This window comes from Pezoporus flaviventris, unplaced genomic scaffold (genome assembly GCF_033815535.1).
Source record: "Pezoporus flaviventris isolate CSIRO_AGI_PZ_B2104156 unplaced genomic scaffold, CSIRO_AGI_Pfla_v1 ptg000036l, whole genome shotgun sequence".
NCBI lineage: Eukaryota > Metazoa > Chordata > Aves > Psittaciformes > Psittacidae > Pezoporus > Pezoporus flaviventris.
The window spans coordinates 11,611,785-11,630,980 of NW_026892584.1; the positions used below are offsets into that span (position 1 = coordinate 11,611,785).

At 45.1% G+C, this 19,196-nt stretch overlaps 1 protein-coding gene across 4 annotated transcripts in view; it reads left to right on the top strand.

Moving 5' to 3' along the window:
• Positions 1-842, top strand: part of MOB2 (MOB kinase activator 2) — a 120,053-nt gene extending 119,211 nt beyond the window's left edge. For all 4 annotated transcript variants that reach the window (XM_061463142.1, XM_061463141.1, XM_061463140.1 and 1 more), the window contains exon 5: positions 182-842. In XM_061463142.1, the coding sequence (XP_061319126.1) occupies positions 182-492 (311 nt within the window). In that variant the 3' untranslated portion in view covers positions 493-842. The remainder of the gene's footprint in view (positions 1-181) is intronic.
• Positions 843-19,196: the final 18,354 nt, after the last annotated feature.

Genomic DNA, 19,196 nt, shown 5'->3' on the forward strand with positions numbered 1-19,196 from the left:
TTAGATTCTTCCCCTGAATTTCTGTGAAAAAGTGAGGATGATACAGGGTGCACAAGTTGTCTGCTGTATAAGGTGGGCTAGTTGCTCTTACCCACAGCTCAGCCCAAACAAATGCTGCTGTAGGTCTGAAGGGGAGCAGCTGACACTATATATCATGGTGTTTTCTCTGTCTTTGTTTCAGGCAAGGAATTCCCAAACTCATTTGAATCCCTAGTGAAGAAGATCTGCAAGTATCTGTTCCATGTGCTGGCCCATATCTACTCCTCACACTTTAAGGAGACTTTGGCACTGGAGCTGCACGGACATTTAAACACGCTCTACACACACTTTATCCTATTCATCAGGGAGTTCAACCTCGTGGACCCTAAAGAGACCACCATCATGGATGACCTCACAGAGGTCCTCTGCAGCAGCAGCGGGAGCAGCAGTAACGGGAGTGGCAACGGGAGTAGCAACAGCGCAGGAGCACAGAACCATGTGAAAGAGAGATGAGCCTTCCTCCAGGATCAAAACAAACATTAAAAACAATATTATATGTTCTGTGTGTATGTGTATGTATATGTTCAGATATACATACAGACATATACAGCAATGAAAGCTGAAAGAAATTCTGCTGCCACCACAGGATGTGTAGTCACGGGACTGTACGGAGCTTTGGTGTAATGTGCCACTTGGCAAGAAGTTGCACCGATTTTATTTTCTGTCCACTCCTCCTTTTACCTGTTCAGATGGATGACGAGTGCTGTTTTTAGAGAAAAGCCAAGCTTGAGTGGGGCCACTCCTGGTTATTTTGGTTGTTGGTTTGGTTTGGGGGTGGTTGTTTTGGTTTTTGTTTGGTTTTTTGTTTTTTGTTTTTTGTTTTTTGTTTTTTTTTTTTTTTTGGTTTTTTGTTGGTTGTTGTTTTGCTTTTTTTTCTCTGGTCTTGAGTACAAGCCCTTTGTCTTTCTAGGATGGTGGTCCTGCCATTTAAAAATATCTATTACAATATAAGAAATGACTTTTACTTTGAAGTGGCTTAAAATGCAGGTTGGTTTGGATTTTGAGGGGGGAGGGGTGGGGGTGTTTTTTTGGTTTGGTTTTACATAGACTGCCCCTTACCCTTCCAGGAACTCCCCAGTTGAGTGCATCTTGCCCTTTGTTAGCTTGGAATGGGAAGAAACCCCTGGCTTGACTAGAGCAGCAGCTAGGGGCTTGCTACATGTTGAAAGGGCATAATTCTCCAGTTGTCCCATATACCTGGTCACAACATGTGAACATGCAAGAGGATTCACAAGCCTTTCTGCTTATTGCTCCTACAACATATATACTCTTTTCTCTGCTCTCCCACCTCCTCTTTTCCCAGGCACATCTCTACAAATAGTAAGATCACTGGAATCCCAAAACCCATGTGCAAGAGCCACCACCATTTGCTTCCCACTGAACAGAGGCCCAGGGAAGGGGGAAAAAGGTACATTGAGTCAGTCACTGCCTGTGCTAGAAAGATGGCTGTTGGCATAAAATTATATTGTTGGCTTATTTTAGTTCATCTGTTCTATAATAATAAAAACAAATCTATCAGCCACAAGCTTGGTTTTACATTTGCAGCGTCAAAAGTCGATGGAATCCACCCATACACCTTCCCTTGCACCACTGAACACTGGTGGCCCTGCTATCAGCTAGCTTTATAACTAATAATTAATGTTCCACCTTGTTATTCTACATTTTTAATCAATTCCTTGCTCTTCCTGGTAGTGCTGAGAACCTCCTCCTCCTATATCTGAAGATAAGCACTCCAAAGCAAAGCACCACTTGGGAAAGGAGCAACTGTCCTGCATGTACATCCTTAAATTTTGCAGATGCAGTGGGCTCCTGGATATTTTGCAGCAACTAGTGTATTACAGTTATCTGTGGATATAGTACTGTATCAGCGTTGTATGAGGACAGTGATACTACACTCTCCTTCACCTTTCCACTTAGGAAAATGCCAGATTTTGTTTACAGCTGTGCTTCTATCAAACCTGTGGCAGCCTCTGAGAATTGTCAGTATCCTGAGGTACATACATCATTAATGACTGACCTGGCATGAGTCCTAGAAGGTTTTCCTGAATGAGGTCTGCCACTCCCAAAAGTCAGTAGAGAAAAAGAAAGGAGAACAAGCGCAAACAAAAAAAAAAAGAGAAGGAAAAGCACAAGCAAGAAGCAAAAGCTTGTGAAGCATGTGAAAAGAACAGATAAAGGAAGAAAAATGTGCAAGTGAGAAAAAGAGCAAGAAGTCATAAATGTGAGAAAAAAAGAGCAGAAACGCATGAGCACAGAAGAAGGGAAGTGGAAAAGTGAGCGAGAGAAAACAAACTAAAACTTCCCAGGCTTGTCCTGTCTTGTTTGTTTCAAGGTTGCAGGTACCTTGTAAACCTGCAGGCAGATGTGCTGGAGTCTCACTATCCTGCTCATCTGGGGGCTGTTACACAGTCTGTTTAAAAGCACTCCTTCCCATCATGTCCTCCTGCTATGGCATCTATATCCAGATTAATATTCCCATTCAGTCTCCGTTCATGCTTGTATGAGCCTTTCCATTACAGTTCCTTATGCTAATGTCTGAAGGGAAAACCAGAGGTCAGCAGAAGCTATCAGACAAACGGCAGCTGTAGGAAAGACCCCTGAGCTACTTGCAATGAGAGCATATGGTAGCGTTCATGGTAATAAAGCAAGAACAACTACCCACACACAAGTATTTCAGTAATTTATTACCTACTTGTAACAAAAAAAAAAACAAAACCAACAAAACATTTGCAGTCTTAATTCTAAAATAACATCCAGGAATGAGACACTGTTTGGAAAGCGTTGACTTCAACGGGGTCAGCTCAACTCGAAAGAGTGACTTACTGTCGTGGTTTAAAACCAGTCAGGTAACTCGTTCACTCACTCCCCCCCCTTCTTGCCCTCCCCCTGCTCCTGGAGAGACGGAGAGGAGAATCAAAAAGAATGCAACTCCTACGGGTTGAGATAAGAACAGTTTAGTAACTAAGGTATAACACAAATCACTACTGCTACCACCAATAATAATGATAAAGGAAACAACAAGGGAAGAGAATACAACACCTCAGCACCAGCCGACTGATAACTCCCCCCCCCAGCCCAACCAAGCAGCTCTCCATTACATCCTGGGCATGACATGCTGTGTTATGGAATACCTCTTTGGTCATTTTGGGTCAGGTGTCCTGTCTCTGCTTCCTCCTGGCAGAACATGAGGCTCACAAAGTCCTTGGCCAGACTGAAACATTTGAGCAGTAACTAAAAACATCAGTGCTATCAGCACTGTTCCCAGGCCGAAAGTCAAAAACACAGCACTGCACCAGCTACTAAGAAGAAAAAATGACTGCTATTGCTGAACCCAGGACACTTACTTAACTGTAACTCTTTAAATTTCAGATAATAACAAATGCAAGGTTACCTATACCTTAGCTTCCCCTAGTAGAACTGCTAGAACCTCCTAAGTAGTCTGGGAACATACAGGTTGGTGCAAAGCAGCAAACCATTAGTTCAGCTACCAGGAGAACAGTGAAGAACCTGAACGTGCACAAGTCTATGGGACCCGATGAAATCCATCTGCGGGTCTTGAAGGAGCTGGCGAAGGACTTTGCTAAGCCACTGTCCGTCATATTTGAAAAATCATGGCAGTCAGGTGAAGTTCCCGATGACTGGAAAAAGGGAAATATAACCCCCATTTTCAAGAAGGGGAAAATGGATGACCCGGGGAATTACAGACCAGTCAGCCTCACCTCTGTGCCTGGCAAAATCTTGGAGCAGATTCTCCTGGAAGGCATGCTAAGGCACATGAAAATCAACAAGGTGCTTGGTGACATCCAGCATGGCTTCACTAAAAGGGGAAATCCTGCCTGACCAATTTGGTGGCCTTCTATGATGGGGCTACAGAACTGATGGACAGGGGTAGAGCAGTTGATGTCATCTACCTGGACTTGTGCAAAGTGTTCGACACTGACTCACACGTCATCCTTGTCTCTAAATTGGAGAGACATCAATTTGGTGGATGGACCACTCGATGGATAAAGAACTGGCTGGATGGCTGCACAACCAAAGAGTTGTGGTCAATGGCTCAAAGTCCAGCTGGAGACCAGTAACGAGTGGTGTCCCTCAGGGATCGGTGTTGGGACTGGTCTTGTTTAACATCTTTGTCGGTGACATGGATGCTGGGATTGAGTGCGCACTCAGCAAGTTTGCCGATGACACCAAGCTGTGCGGTTCGGTTGATAGGCTGGAGGGAAGAAATGCCATCCAGAGGGACCCTGACATGCTGATGCCAACCTCATGAAGTTTAACCATGCCAAGTGCAAGGTCCTACAGCTGGGTCGGAGCAATCCCAGGCACAGCTACAGGTTGGGCAGAGAAGAGAAGGCTTTGGCGGTGTTGGTCCACGAGAAACTGAACATGAGCCATCAGTGTGGGCTTGCAGCCCAGAAAGCCAACCGTATCCTGGGCTGCATCAAAAGGAGCATGACCAGCAGGTTGAAGGATGTGGTCCTGCCCCTTCACTCTGCTCTTGTGAGACCTCACTTGGAGTATTGTGTGCAGTTCTGGTGTCTTCAACATAAGAAGGACAAGGAACTGTTGGAACAAGTCCAGAGAAGGGCCATGAGGATGATCAGGGGACTGGAGCACCTCCCATGTGAAGACAGGCTGAGAAAGTTGGGGCTGTTCAGCCTGGAGAAGAGAAGGCTGCGTGGAGACCTCATAGCAGCCGTCCAGTACCTGAAGGGGGCCTGTAAGGATGCTGGGGAGGGACTCTTCATTAGGGACTGTAGTGATAGGACAAGGGGTAAGGGGTTAAAACTTAGGGGAAGTTTAGGTTGGATATAAGGAGGAAGTTCCTTACTGTTAGGGTGGTGAGGCACCGGAATGGGTTGCCCAGGGAAGCTGTGAATGCTCCATCCCTGGCAGTGTTCAAGTCCAGGTTGGACAGAGCCTTGGGTGACATGGTTTAGTGTGAGGTGTCCCTGCCCATGGCAGGGGGCTTGGAACTAGATGATCTTAAGGTCCTTTCCAACCCTAGCTATTCTATAATTCTATTCTACGGTTCTATGAAATACATACCATATCACCTTTAGAAGAGCCTGCTGTTGTTTGTGGCAGCCAGCCCGAGTTTACTCTGCGGCCAGTTGATGTTCCTGAAAGCACAGATGCTCCTCTAAGCAGGGTAATCTTTTTTATATTTTACAAGCAGTTAACACCACAATAATAAGCCTATTTTAGTGTAGCCTATGTTGTTGGGGTTAGCAGTGGAATGAAGAAAACACTGAAATTGTGCCAACATTAATGTTCTTGTTCGGAGTAAATGTTACTATAAAGCTCAGCCTCAAGGCATACAAGTATATTTCAGAGGTTACTGATTTGTGCTATAGTAACATAAGTCAAAGAAGTGCCACTAAGTCTTCAAACTGGTTGGTGGCTGCCACTGAAGGTTGTCACTGACTTTCTACATGTGCAACATGTCACTGACTATCCACACTGTAAAGCACTGAGCCTGCATTGCCCCTGTGTTTAGGACAGGCTTAGGTCTAACACTGAGGAAATTGTCATGTTGTTGCCTTAAACAATTTACAAGAAGACATTTAAAATGCTGCCAGAACAACAGAGGCATCTTAACAGGGTTACATTCACACACACCCCTCCCCTTCCCTAACGATTATGACATACCCATACCATTGTTTAAGAATTGCTAAATAAATCTAAATACACCAGAAAAATAACCAAATGCTGATAGAACTGACATCTGAACTATCTACACACCCCACTCCCTCCCAGCATACATGCCCTTTGCAGGCCTTGCCTTGTCAAACTCCCAGATTTACATCTGCCATTGCAGAATCCCTAACCAACTTTCAGGCAATGAGCACAAGCCACCACAGGGCTACAGTCTTTCCCTTAAAACCAATCAATCACAGCCATAAATATGCTTTGTAGAATTGTGCTCCTGACATTTGGTGCTACTTCAGCACAGCAAAACCACAGCTATGCTCTTCATTTTTGCCTGAGAGTTGCAGGAAGTTATCGAGTCTGAGAGCCCATAGATCTCAGCCATTTTACGTATGAATAGCAACCTTTTAACAAAGAATTTTAACAAAATAATCCTTGCTTCTTACAGAACACTTTTGTGACAAGATCTGAGGAGGGAGAAAGATTCATTCTGGCTCAACAGTTGTGGCCAAACATGGGCATACCAAGGTGCTCTAAAGGTGGATGTTGTCAGGTAACGATTAGCTCCTGACCATTAACAGAAGACTAAAAGACTTTCACAGAAGCAAGCAATCCCATAAAAGAACAAGCCAACTTTGTGAGTGCCTACTAAATATACAGATCTCACATAAAGCCACACTTTATCAAACAAGCCCTTACTCACATCTGTCATGTAACTTGTCCAGCCAATCCTTAGCTCACCATTTCAGCTGTTAACTGAAAGACTCAAATCCAGAAATACTCTTCCATTATCTAAACTGAGGACAGAGGAATAGGTTATTCTTTTGTTCTGTTCAAACCTACTAAACAAATTAAACCAATCTTCATCTCTGTAGCACAAATGGCAACATGAGACAGTTTAAATCCAGTTCTAATGCCCAGATGCTGGTAGTAGTTATAGCAGAGTTCAGTATGGCTGTTATCCATGCCACTGTGCCAATACTAGTGCTTGAAGTAACTGAAGTAACAGCTCAGTAACTGAAGGTTTAAAGTCAACTGGTATCTTTACATGGTATAGCTGTATGCAGTGTAGACAAATCCCAATATTCCCAATGGAACTGATGATAAAAAGTGAGAAAAGTACCAACCAGCTGGCAAAACCCCTCAGTGTGCTGATGTGGTCTCCATTCTTTTCACAGACAGAAGAACTGTTCTGGTTGTGACAGCTGACATGAACAATAAGACTTTTCAAAGCTCTGTTAGCATGTGACACAGAAAACAGAAACTCTTGTGGCCAAACACTCAGATGAGAGAACATTCAGAGAGCTTTGTTGAGCCAAAAAAAAAAAAAAATTAAAAGGACTGCCCCACTCTACGTGTCATCTGCGAGTTCTTTTCATTGTATCTAAAAAAAAAAAAAGGCATTAAAGTATGCTGATGGTTTCTTACACACCAGCACAGACAGCTAACATTCTCTCACAAAGTGGTGCAGGGTCACTCACATAAAACTCCTCCTTTTAATCATCTCTGGGATAATTCCAAAGAAAGGGCACAGAAAACCTTGGCTAGACAGCCTTTCCACTCAGTGGAGAGCAACCCTCAGTAGCGTCAGCTCAGACACAGAAAGGTCAAACGCCATCTCACAAAGGACTTTGGCTTCTGTGAAAGCACTGCTTCAACCTGACATCAGTAAGGCTAAGAAGATACTTGCCCTGAAACAAGTACTGTCCTCAAGGACTGCAGAAGGAAACCTAAACAAGGAAAAGAAGCTGGTCCTTGGCACCAGTCACAAATTTAACTACCACACTGAACCAATGAAAGGGCTTTAATGCGGGTGCACAAGAATTTGAAGGTGAATCCATTCTGATAAATAAAAGAAAGGCTGCATAGCTCTCGAGCACTGCATACTCATTAGACCCCATAAGGCCACACAGCAGTTAAAGTTCCGTTCTGCTTCTTTCTGCACAGACTGAATTCATTTAGGAAAAATTCATACTTGAAAGTGTTCCTAAAACACCACCCCCTCCCCTTAATTGCACTTGACCAAGTATCAAACATAAAAAACCTGACTTCCAGAAGATGAATTGACAAAATAATCTCAAGGAATATTCTTTCTGTTCCTAAGCATCAAGGCGTAATTATGGAGTAGTTTGGGTAGAAGAGCTAATTCTCTTATATAAAGTCTGGTAGGCAATAAAATAGCTATTTATACAGAAATTCATCCTAATTCTCTCTTGGCCAACCTGGATTCTTTTTTTTAGGTTTATTGCAAGCTACTGCTAGAGTCTTTACTGTTTCTGTCATGACGGAGTGCAGGGAAGGAGATACGTCTGGTTTCAGATGACTAACTGTAAGGGATAATTTTATTTTCCAAGGTGGAAACACATTGATTTGTAAAGTCTTCTGTATCAAATTTGGGTACTGCAGACAGCCAGAATACTTGTATCTGCCTATTAGAAGATTGGCTTTTATGAATAAGGAGAACCCTGTGTTTGGCTCCACTTAAAAGGGATAATCCAGAACAGAACTGGACACTGACATTGCATAATTCAAGACTTTTATAGTTACCTGAAATCTATATAAAACCTGTAACAGAAACAGCTCAGTGTCCTTTTCAGCAAGGTTTACTGACACTCAACAATTTCAGAGGGTTAATTTGAACCCTTGTGTCTATAAAACCTGTCTCAGCAGGAGTGAATACAAGAAGCACAAGACAAATTGTTGTACCCACTGCAGCAGAACTGTGACAACTGTAGCTACTTTAAGAACATTTTCAAGAGAGCACAAATAATAATGTCTTTGAATAATCATACCGGTTTAAAAAAACTGTTTTAAACCAGCATAAAGGAAATCTACAGAATAGATGCCATCCTGTGATCAAAGTGTCAAAGTCCCCAGCACGTGAAAAGGACTGCAACTCAGACAGGTAGTTCTTATCAAATCTTTAAACAAGATTTGCATCAAAACCTCAATATTATTCATCATTGTCAATTTGTTCATTGCGACGCCAGTGACACTCACAGCCTGGAGAACAGCAAAGAACCAATACTTGAATTTGCACCTATTGACCCAATAAGGTTTGTGCAGTAGGTCCCTCATTTCACTCCCAGAAGGATGACAGGCGTAGATAGCAGGACGTGCTCTGGCATTGCAAACTGACATTTGTTGGCATCCTGTGGCTAAACAGAAATCCCAATTGGCAGACAAGACAACTGGGAAGAATCAGATGAAATCTATAGAGCAAAAGAAAGCAAACACACAATTCACAGTTGGACAGGTAAGGCTCTTCCATTTGGGATTTTCAACTACAAAGCCACTACTTGAGTTCAGGGCTTAGGCCAGATCAGTTCAGGCTCACACGAAGCTCAGCACTGGGGCACGAGCAGACTGAATCACAAAGCTTAGCCCTTCGCAATTGTGAGCACTTCTGCAGTGGATGTTCAGCACAGAGATAGAGGGCATGTTTGTATCCTAGACTCCCAGCCACAAAACTCCCATTGCACATTGTGATGGGCTGAAGGTCAAAAGCCACACTTACAACATGCTGCAGGAAAGAACTGGAGATGCTCAGGGAATGATCAGTACCTGTCCTGCTCCAAATAAAGCAGAGCTGAGTCTGAACCTCCTTGTTGAGGAACTACTGGGCTCCCTAGCAGATGGAACCATGCTGTGTTGTGCATGCAGATAAGGTAGCTCAAGCACAGCCACTGAAGAAGGAACATGTATTTTGCAGACCTTCACGGGAACACAGCCTGATTTAGGCTGTAACTGCTCTTTGCCACTTACAGTCACTTTCATCTGTTTGTGCTTGGGGCAAAATCAGAACTGCCAGGAACCTGTGGTTGCTGTTACGACTGGATAGGACCTGAATGGTGGTTCAGTGAACTCCCATCGGGACTTGGCAGAGAGCTGGATCTTCATAAACCTGGCCCTGCCACATGGATATTCATGGACCATTGTAGAGATCAGATTCTCTGGAATCACCTTTCTTCCACCTACATCAAACCACTAGGCTCAATTTAGCAACAAGACTAATAACATTAGTAACACATTAACATTAGTAAAACTAATAATATTTAATAACAAGACTAGTAACATTCACAGACAACCCTGTGGATGAAGTTAATTTGTGGTATTACGCTGCTTAAATGTTGAAAGCACAAGAAATACTCCAATCCATCAAGGAATTTTGACTGGATTAGAAGCCGCCTGTGCTTCATTATAATCTCCCTGAAGAAGGCAAAAAGCAAAACCACATTTGGAGAAGAGAGATTAAACTCCCCATTATTACAGTTTAATTAGCTGTTATTACTGGATTAACGTTCATTTCTGATCCAGGTGCTCCTCAGATAAATGGCTCAGGTGGTTTATAAGAACACTGTTTTATTTTGTAGTGAAAGACTTCTGGCCCATGAAATAAAAACACGAGCTTTTTTTAAAGCCAGGTATCTGAAATGAAGAAACCTTAGGCAAGACTCCACCTGCCTGTCTTTTTTCTTGCTCACCCTGAACTTTTGAAGTGCTGGCTGATTTCAACCAACCTGGAAGACAGGTAGGAGTTTCAATATGAATAGAAAGTTTTTACAAGTTTTGCAAAAAACAAGCATCCATTGGAAGGGGAGAGCCTGTAAATGAACCCTTAAGTTTCCTGAGCAAGGAAAAAATTGCAACCGTGCCCCCATGTTACCAGATTTCCAAGAACCCACACAAAACCACATACTCATAGAAGTCCCTAAACTCCCCCACAAAGGCATGGGCGAGCTCAGAATCAACCACAAAACACAAATTGTGCAAATTCAGCTTCTAGGATGCCCACTAAATGCTAGTGGGCACTTGTTTCCCTGCTTGTACACCCTGAGTGATCCAGACCTACACTGCAGCCTCTCCATTTGCAGATACCATGCTGGATCTTGGTGCTATGCCAAGAGAGAAGAAATGCCAAAACAACTTTTCTTTCATTATCAAAGAAAGAAATGTAGCATTTGCATCTGGAAAGAGCTATTCTAAAGTGATTGTCCTGGGTTCAGCAGTAGCAGTCATTTTTCTCCTTCTTGGTAGCTGGTGCAGTGCTGTGTTTTGACTTTCAGCTCGGGAACAGAGCTGATAACAAGGATGTTTTGGTTTGGCCAAGGACTTTGTGAGCCTCATGCTCTGCCAGGGAGGAGGGGAAGCCAGGAGGAAGCAGAGACAGGACACCTGACCCAAACTGACCAAAGAGGTATTCCATACCACAGCACGTCATGCCCAGGGTGTAACTGGGAGTTAGCCGGAAGGGCTGGGAGACTGCAGGGTTGGAGGAGGTATCGGTCGGTGCTTGGTCGGGCTGAGGGGGGGCAAGTTATCGGTCGGCTGGTGCTGAGGTGTTGTATTCTCTTCCCTTGTTATTTCCTTTATCATTATTATTATTGGTGGTAGCAGTAGTGATTTGTGTTATACCTTAGTTACTAAACTGTTCTTATCTCAACCCGTGGGAGTTGCATTCTTTTCGATTCTCCTCTCCGTCCCTCCAGGAGCAGGGGGAGGGCAAGAAAGGCAGGGGGGAAGTGAGCGAACGAGTTACCTGACTGGGTTTAAACCACGACAGTGATGTATTGAGAAATGAAAGAGCCTGTCTCTAGGGACCGGCCACTAGAGATTTGCAGACCTACTCATTTGAACATGCTGTTGCCAGGTTAAGATATGGATTCAAGTTCCAGCCCAAACCAGAGAGTTCCTATAAGCAACTGAGATGAGAGAATCACTGAATTGCTATTCACACCAGTTCCTGAATCTGCTAATGTGGACAGCACATACTTCTTTTCTTTCTCCTAGTCCATCGCACCTACGTGGACAAAGCTATCCCTTGCTGCACTATCAAAGAATGTAACTGAACAGACTCAGCTACTGAAATAAGCCTCAATAACATGCCACAGTATTTTATCTGCCCAGGCTCCTGTGGTATTAGGCTTTACTTGGCAGTTCCATTTGAGAAGGACTAGGTTATGCATAGACTGTGCATCAGAACTGATTCTGATGTTCAAGCTGTGTTCTCATCACAAAGAGACCAAACGCTGTCAGGGTTCTCTGCAAAGCTATGTAGAACCCACACAGGCTAGAGAGAGATATATCCACACCTTTCTTCCATCATCTCCTACCTCTGCACAGCACAACTGACAGCAGGCACGTGATACAGCTTGTAAAAACCTTCAGGAAACAAAGAGAAAAAACAGCATCTCTGCTACATGGTCCTTTGTAAGAAGGTTCTAGACATTGTTGTTCTTCATAGTAGCTAATCAGCAGGGTATTGTACAAGGCCCAGCACAAAGCAGTGTAGCACAACTGATCCCCAGCTGCTTCACATAACATCTAATGGGTTGCACCATATTCTGCCTCTCTACATACTTTATGCATGCTACAAAGGTCATCTGCTTTCTCCACAATTCTCCTGTGAAGAGCAGAGCAGCAGCAGCAGCTGTGGGAGCAGCAAGCAGACTGAGAAGTTTATATTCATGCAAAAGACATTAGTAACATGCAAAACACATTCTCTGTATTTTCAAGTGACAGGGGTTCTACCCATTACCACACATACCTCAAATGTTGCAATAACCTTTCACACTGGACACAGCCAGTATAGATCTGTAGGTTCTGGCTGACTCCATCCTACTGCAGCCCATCTCCCCAGGAGATGAAGCAGACAAGGGCAAGCAGAAACTGCACCTGAACACAGCCTGGGGTGAACTAAACAAAGACCAAGGACAAACTACTCACATGGCTCAACAAGTAGTTAGTCCTTTCCATTACTGGACAGTACAACTTAAGGAGACAGGACACATACTCAAGTCAACATCTTTCCTTGTAATCTTCCTCTTCTCCCTCACTGACTAGCAGAACAGGCATACCAGAGTTCAGATCTTAGTTCAGCTACTACAAGCACTACACAAACATGGGATTTTCAGAGTAGTCTGGTCTGGGGGTTGCTTAAGTATGTTCCCATGGAACAGCAGGAAGAATTTAATTCAGCACTTAAAAATCTCAGCCATAATACCTGACCTAACCACTAGAACCACTTCCTTTCTGCAAGGTAAGCTGCTGCAAGTTCAAAACTCTCAGAAACCCGAATAGTTCTCTTACACCACTTGATATCTAAGGAAGAACTGGTGTATATCACTACCTTCAGTGACTCAACTCTTAAGTGGGGATACTGCATGATACAGAGCACTGTGCAACAGGCAATTTGTAGCCATGCCACCTTGAATCCTAATGATATCAGAGGAACCTTCATCAGACAGACCACTTGCTATCTTTTTCTTTACCTGTGTGCCTCCCTGTTTGCTGCCAGCATACAAAATTTATGTATGCCAGGATTTTATAGGGAACAAGAAGACCACTGGCTCCTCAGACTTGCACACACCTCTACTGACCCATGCTCCTATTTGGTCTAGGCTTCTTATTTTAAGTTGTCTTAGGGTAAAGTGAAAGACTGATTAAAATTTAACCAGCCGAGGAGTAAGACACCTCCAAGCCAGGGATTATGTCTATGCTACCTCAAATAAGACACAGGAACTCCAGGTCCTGGGAACTCCAAAGAAGCAGTTAGCAAATCAGTTCTGCATCACATAGCGATACTTGAAGCACCTGCAGATAAGCTGGCTTGGGTACTGGATCCTGTTGAGCTGGCTGCATGAGCCTGGAGCTGTGCCAGCTAACACAGCTCAACCACTTCCCACACCCAAACCAGCTCATTTACAGCAAGCTCAGGCATCTTTAAGGAGGGGGTTGTTTCCAGCCTCCCAGCAAACACATCTGCACCCTCTCCTTTTGGCATCTATAGGAAAAAGCAGCAAGCTGCCTGTTGCTACTGCAAGAAAATGAGCTACCAGACTCACCTTACAGGCTTGCTTCTTCATTGCATAGTGCAGTGATAAGAAATAAGAGATATTTTGCAGTATTTATAATTTGGATTACAGCAACATTTAAAGGCTGCATCAAGGCCAATGTCAAACATCATTCCCAGACTAAATCATAATCCTTCTGCTGAAGGCCTTACAGACCAGCTGACAATCCAGCTGAAAGAGACAACATCGAGAGAAAGACAAGAGAAACAAAAGGATGCAGCAGCCTGGCCAAAATCACCAAGCTTATCAGTGGTAGGCAAAAACCATCTCAACTCTCCCACAAGCCTCCTCCTTGAACTGCACCCTGTGCTTTGCCAAGTAGCACAGAATACATGCACTGCAAACACTGATCTTAAAAAAAAAAGGTACAGACTTATCAGGATACTTTTATCAGAAACATAATGAGCACAAAAGTCCTCTCTGTAAGAGGGAGAAACTCACTTGACTGGCCCTCCAGCTCCATCCCCACAGTGGGACCTCCTGTCCAAGAGAACCCATACTCCTGCAGGACTGTTTCTGGGGCTGGAAAAGGAGCTGTTGTGCTGTCTCCAGAGCTCCTGTCACCAACCACCCATACTGCTACATGACAGGATGAGGCCAAAAGGGCTGCTCCTATTTCCTCCTCTTGCAGTCAAACCAGATATCTCACTAATGTATGTCTGGTCAAGGTGCAGACAGCATTTACCTGGTCGTCAACTGCTGAGCCATTATTTGTAAATGAATGATAATCAGGAAAAACAGAGAATCAGATAGAGCAGATAAAACACAGTATAATAGCTGAGGAAAAATTTGGGGCGATGAATAATATTATCTTGTGCTGGAAAGTCACCTATGCAATATCCATGTTGGTATCAATGTACAGAGCAGGGTTACACAGTACACACAGTACACAGTATGCTAGAGCTTGGAAGGGACCTCGAAAGATCATCTAGTCCAATCCCCCTGCCAGAGCAGGAACACCTAGATAATGTTACACAGGAATGTGTCCAGGCGGGTTTTGAATGTCTCCAGGGAAGGAGACTCCACAACCTCCCTGGGCAGCCTGTTCTAGTGTTCCGTCACCCTCACTGAGAAGAAGTTTCTTCTCAAGTTTAAGTGGAACCTCTTGTGTTCCAGTTTGTACCCATTACCCCTTGTCCTATCATTGTTTGCCACTGAGTAGAGCCTGGCTCCATCCTCGTGACACTCCCCCTTTATATATTTATAGACACTTATAAGGTCACCCCTCAGTCTTCTCTTCTCTAAACTATAGAGACCCAGCTCCCTCAGTCTTTCCTCATAAGGGAGATGCTCCACTCCCTTAATCATCTTAGTTGCCTGTGCTGGACTCTCTCCAGCAGCTCCATGTCCTTCTTGAACTGAGGGGCCCAGAACTGGACACAATATTCCAGATGGGGTCTCACCAGGGCAGAGTAGAGGGGAAGGAGGACCTCTCTCGACCTACTAACCACCCCCCTTCTAATACACCCCAGGATGCCATTGGCCTTCTTGGCCACAAGGGCACAGTGTTGGCTCATGGTCATCCTGTCGTCCACTAGGACCCCCAGGTCCCTCTCCCCTGCACTGCTCTCTAACAGGTCATTCCCCAACCTATACTGGAACCTGGGGTTGTTCCTGCCCAGATGCAGGACTCTACACTTTCCCTTGTTATATTTTGTCAAGTTATTCCCTGCCCAACTCTCCAGCCTGTCCAGGTCTCGCTGGATGGCAGCACAGCCTTCTGCCGTGTCAGCCACTCCTCCCAGCTTAGTGTCATCAGCAGACTTGCTGATAGTACACTCAATTCCCTCATCTAAATCGTTGATGAATATATTAAATAATACTGGTCCCAGTACTGACCCTTGAGGCACTCCACTAGTTACAGGCCTCCAACTAGACTCCGCCCCATAGACTATAACTCTGGCTTCTCTCCTTCAGCCAGTTCGCAGTCCACCTCACTACCTGATCATCCAGACCACACTTCCTCAATTTAGCCGTGAGGATGCTGTGGGAGACTGTGTCAAATGCTTTGCTGAAGTCAAGGTAGACCACATCCACCGCTCTGCCATCATCCATCCACCGTGGTATTTCCTCATAAAAGGCTAAGAGATTGGTCAAGCATGATTTCCCCTTGGTGAAGCCATGTTGACTGCCCCTCATAACCTTCTTATCCCTGATATGCCTTAAGATGGCACCAAGGATAAGGTGTTCCATCACTTTCCCAGGGATGGAGGTGAGGCTGACCGGTCTATAGTTACCTGGGTCCTCCTTCTTGCCCTTTTTGAAGACTGGAGTGGCATTTGCTTTCCTCCAGTCCTCAGGCACCTCTCCTGTTTCCCAAGACTTGGTAAAGATGATGGAGAGTGGTCTAGAATGACTTCCACCAGTTCCCTCAGCACCCGCGGGTGCATCCCATCTGGACCCATGGATTTATGGATGTCCAGATTGCTCAACTGGTCTCTAACCCATTCCTCATCGACTAAGGCAAACCGCTCCGTCGACCTGACTTCATCTAAGGTCTCAGGGGTACAGGGCTCTTCAGGACTGCCCGCAGCAGAGTAGACAGAGACAAAGAAGGCATTCAGTAACTCTGCCATCTCTGTATCTTCTGTCACCAGGGCACCCATCCCGTTCATCAGTGGGCCTACATTGCCTCTGGTGTTAGTTTTGTCTGCCATGTATTTCAAAAAGCTCTTTTTGCTGTCCTTGACCCTTCTTGCCAGGTTTAATTCTAAGGATGCCTTAGTCCTCCTAGCTGCCTTCCTACATCCTCTAGCAGCAGCCTTCTATTCCTCCCAAGTGGTCAGCCCCTCCTTCCATGACCTGTAAACTCTCCTCTTCCACTTGAGCATACCCAGCAATTCCCTATTTAGCCACACAGGTCTCCTGGCCCTCTTCCTTGACTTCCTACGTGTCAGGATGCTCTGATCTTGAGCTCGGAAAAAGCAATCCTTAAATGCCAACCATCTTGGGCCCCTTTACCTTCAAACAGCCTTGCCCATGGGATTTCCCCTAGCAGTTGCTTGAAAAGGCCAAAGTTTGCCCTGCTAAAGTCCAGGGTTGCAATTCTACTTGCTATTCTTGCAGGGTTGCCCTGCTAAGCAAAACACACACTAAGCAGGGCATTCCTTCAGTGGGTCCAGAGGAGGGCCGCAAAGATGATCAGATTGCAGAAGCACCTCTCCTATGGAGACAGGCTGAGAGACTTGGGCTTCTTCAGCATGGAGAAGATAAGGCTCTGGGGACACCTTAGAGCAGCTTCTAGTGCTTAAAGTGGCTGACAAATCCGGAGAGGGGCTTTTAACAAGGGCATGTAGTGACAGGATAAGGCAGGGAATGGCTTTAAACTGAAAGAAGGTAGATTTAGATTAGACATTAGGAAGAAATTCTTTACTTCAAGGGTGGTGAGGTACTGGAACAAGTTTCCCAGAGAAGCTGCGGCTGCCCCATCCCTGGCAGTGTTCAAAGCCAGGTTGGACAGGGCTTTGAACAACCTGGTCTAGTAGAAGATGTGCCCGCTTGTGGCTAGGGGGTTGAAACTAAATGAACTTTAAGGTCCCTTCCAACCCAAACCATTATATGATTCTATGATAACCAGAATTGAAGAACTTGGCTTCCCAAATGGGTCAGTATCAGCACACTGCTCATCAGCACAGCAAGCCTGCCCCACGTGTGCTCCCATGCAGCTCTGTTCTGGCAGCCCAGTATTGGGATCGCACCCCTCCCAGTGCAGAGGATGGGAAAGGATCTTCCACTTCACAGGTAAAAAACACAGAAGCAGAAAAGAAAAAAATGCACAGGGAAGGTAGTGGAGCAGCAAACAGATTCTGTTTTGGCCAGGTCTTACCACCATTGAACTGTGGCTGAGGCAATACTTCAGTCTCAAACTGAGCACTGACTCCTCCACCATTGCCTCTGAACACAGTCACTTGCAGTACCAAGCCCTAGCAAGCTACACTAAACCTAAACATAAAAACAAGGAAATAGCAGCATGGACCTTTACCTCCTCCTTTGAATGCAATTCTTAATTCAGCCAATGCCAGATGTGGCTGCTGGAGCCATCTCATGGCTGTGTTACACCCGAGAGTAGGGCTGATAGCACCAGTAAAACCGCCAGCTCTGATGTCAGGCAGATTGCAGAGTCTATTTTACAGCAATTTACCATTTCCCCCACACACACTCCTGCCACTTACCAGGTTATACATTCAACAGAAGGCAAGGGGCAGAGAAGGGAAGAGAGTTATGCTCCCTCTCTCTCAGATACCTGCTCTTGTAACCTCAGCAGAACAAGAGGCATCCTTCTTTACTGCTCTTATCCAGCCCAATTAAGATTTGTCATCCCCTCTGTAAAGTGCTGACAAAGCCATCATCACTGTGCTATCCAAGTATCTGGCAAATAAACACCTTCACAATGAATGGTTAAGGTTAATTGTTGTTTGAATCTAGACCTGGATTCCCTATGGAGGAATAAACTTCAGAAATTTAAGACCAGGATACTACCAAGCCATAACATGTGCAACAGATCCCTGTGCTGGGTCCAGGTCTCCTCTCCACAGGGTCACTCCAGATACATTTCTGAGCCATGCTGGTGCAAGCAAAAGAATGTGCCCAACTCTCACATGGGGATGTGATATACCCACTCAATGCCATGCTCTTTGGCCCAAGTGTCTATAAGGTTATTCCAGAAATGAGTCCCATTGTCTGACTCAATTCTCTCTGGGATGCCGTGTCACCACAAAATCTGTTTCTCAAGGCCCAGGATAGTGTTCCCAGCAGTGGCATGGGGCACAGCGCATGTTTCCAGCCATCCGGTGGCTGCCTCCACCATGGTAAGCACATGGTGCTTGCCTTGGCGTGTTGGTGGCAGTGTGATATAGTCAATCTGCCAGGCCTCCCCATATTTATTACTTCAACCATCGTCCTCCATACCAAAGAGGCTTTAACCGTTTGACTTGTTTAATGGCAGCACATGTTTCACACTCATGAATAACCTGGGCAATAGTGTCCATTGTTAAATCCACCCCTTGATCACGAGCCCAACTACATGTTGCATCTCTGCCCTGATGGCCTGAAGTGTCATGGGCCCACCGGGCCAAAATTAATTCACCCTTATGTTGCCAATCCAAGTCCATCTGAGCCATTTCAATCTTAGCAGTTTATCCACTTGTTGGTTGTTCTGGTGTTCCTCAGTGGCCCGACTCTTGGGTGCATGTGCATCTACATGGCGTACCTTCACCACCAGGTTCTGCACCCTGGCAGCGATATCTTTCCACAGTGCAGCAGCCCAGATGGGTTTACCTCTGCGTTGCCAGTTGCTCTGCTTCCATTGCTGCAACCACCCCCACAGGGCATTTGCCACCATCCATGAATCAGTATAGAGGTAAAGTACTGGCCACTTTTCTCATTCGGCAATGTCCAGGGCCAGCTGGATGGCTTTCACCTCGGCAAACTGACGCGATTCACCCTCTCCTTCAGCAGTTTCTGCAACCTGTCATCGAGGACTCCATACAGCTGCCTTCCATCTCCGAGGCTTTCTCACAATATTGCAGGACCCATCAGTAAACAAGGCATACTGCTTTTCACTTTCTGACAGTTTATTATATGGTGGGGCCTCTTCAGCACGCATCACCTCCTCCTCTGGTGACGTTCTGAGATCTTTGCCCTCTGGCCAGT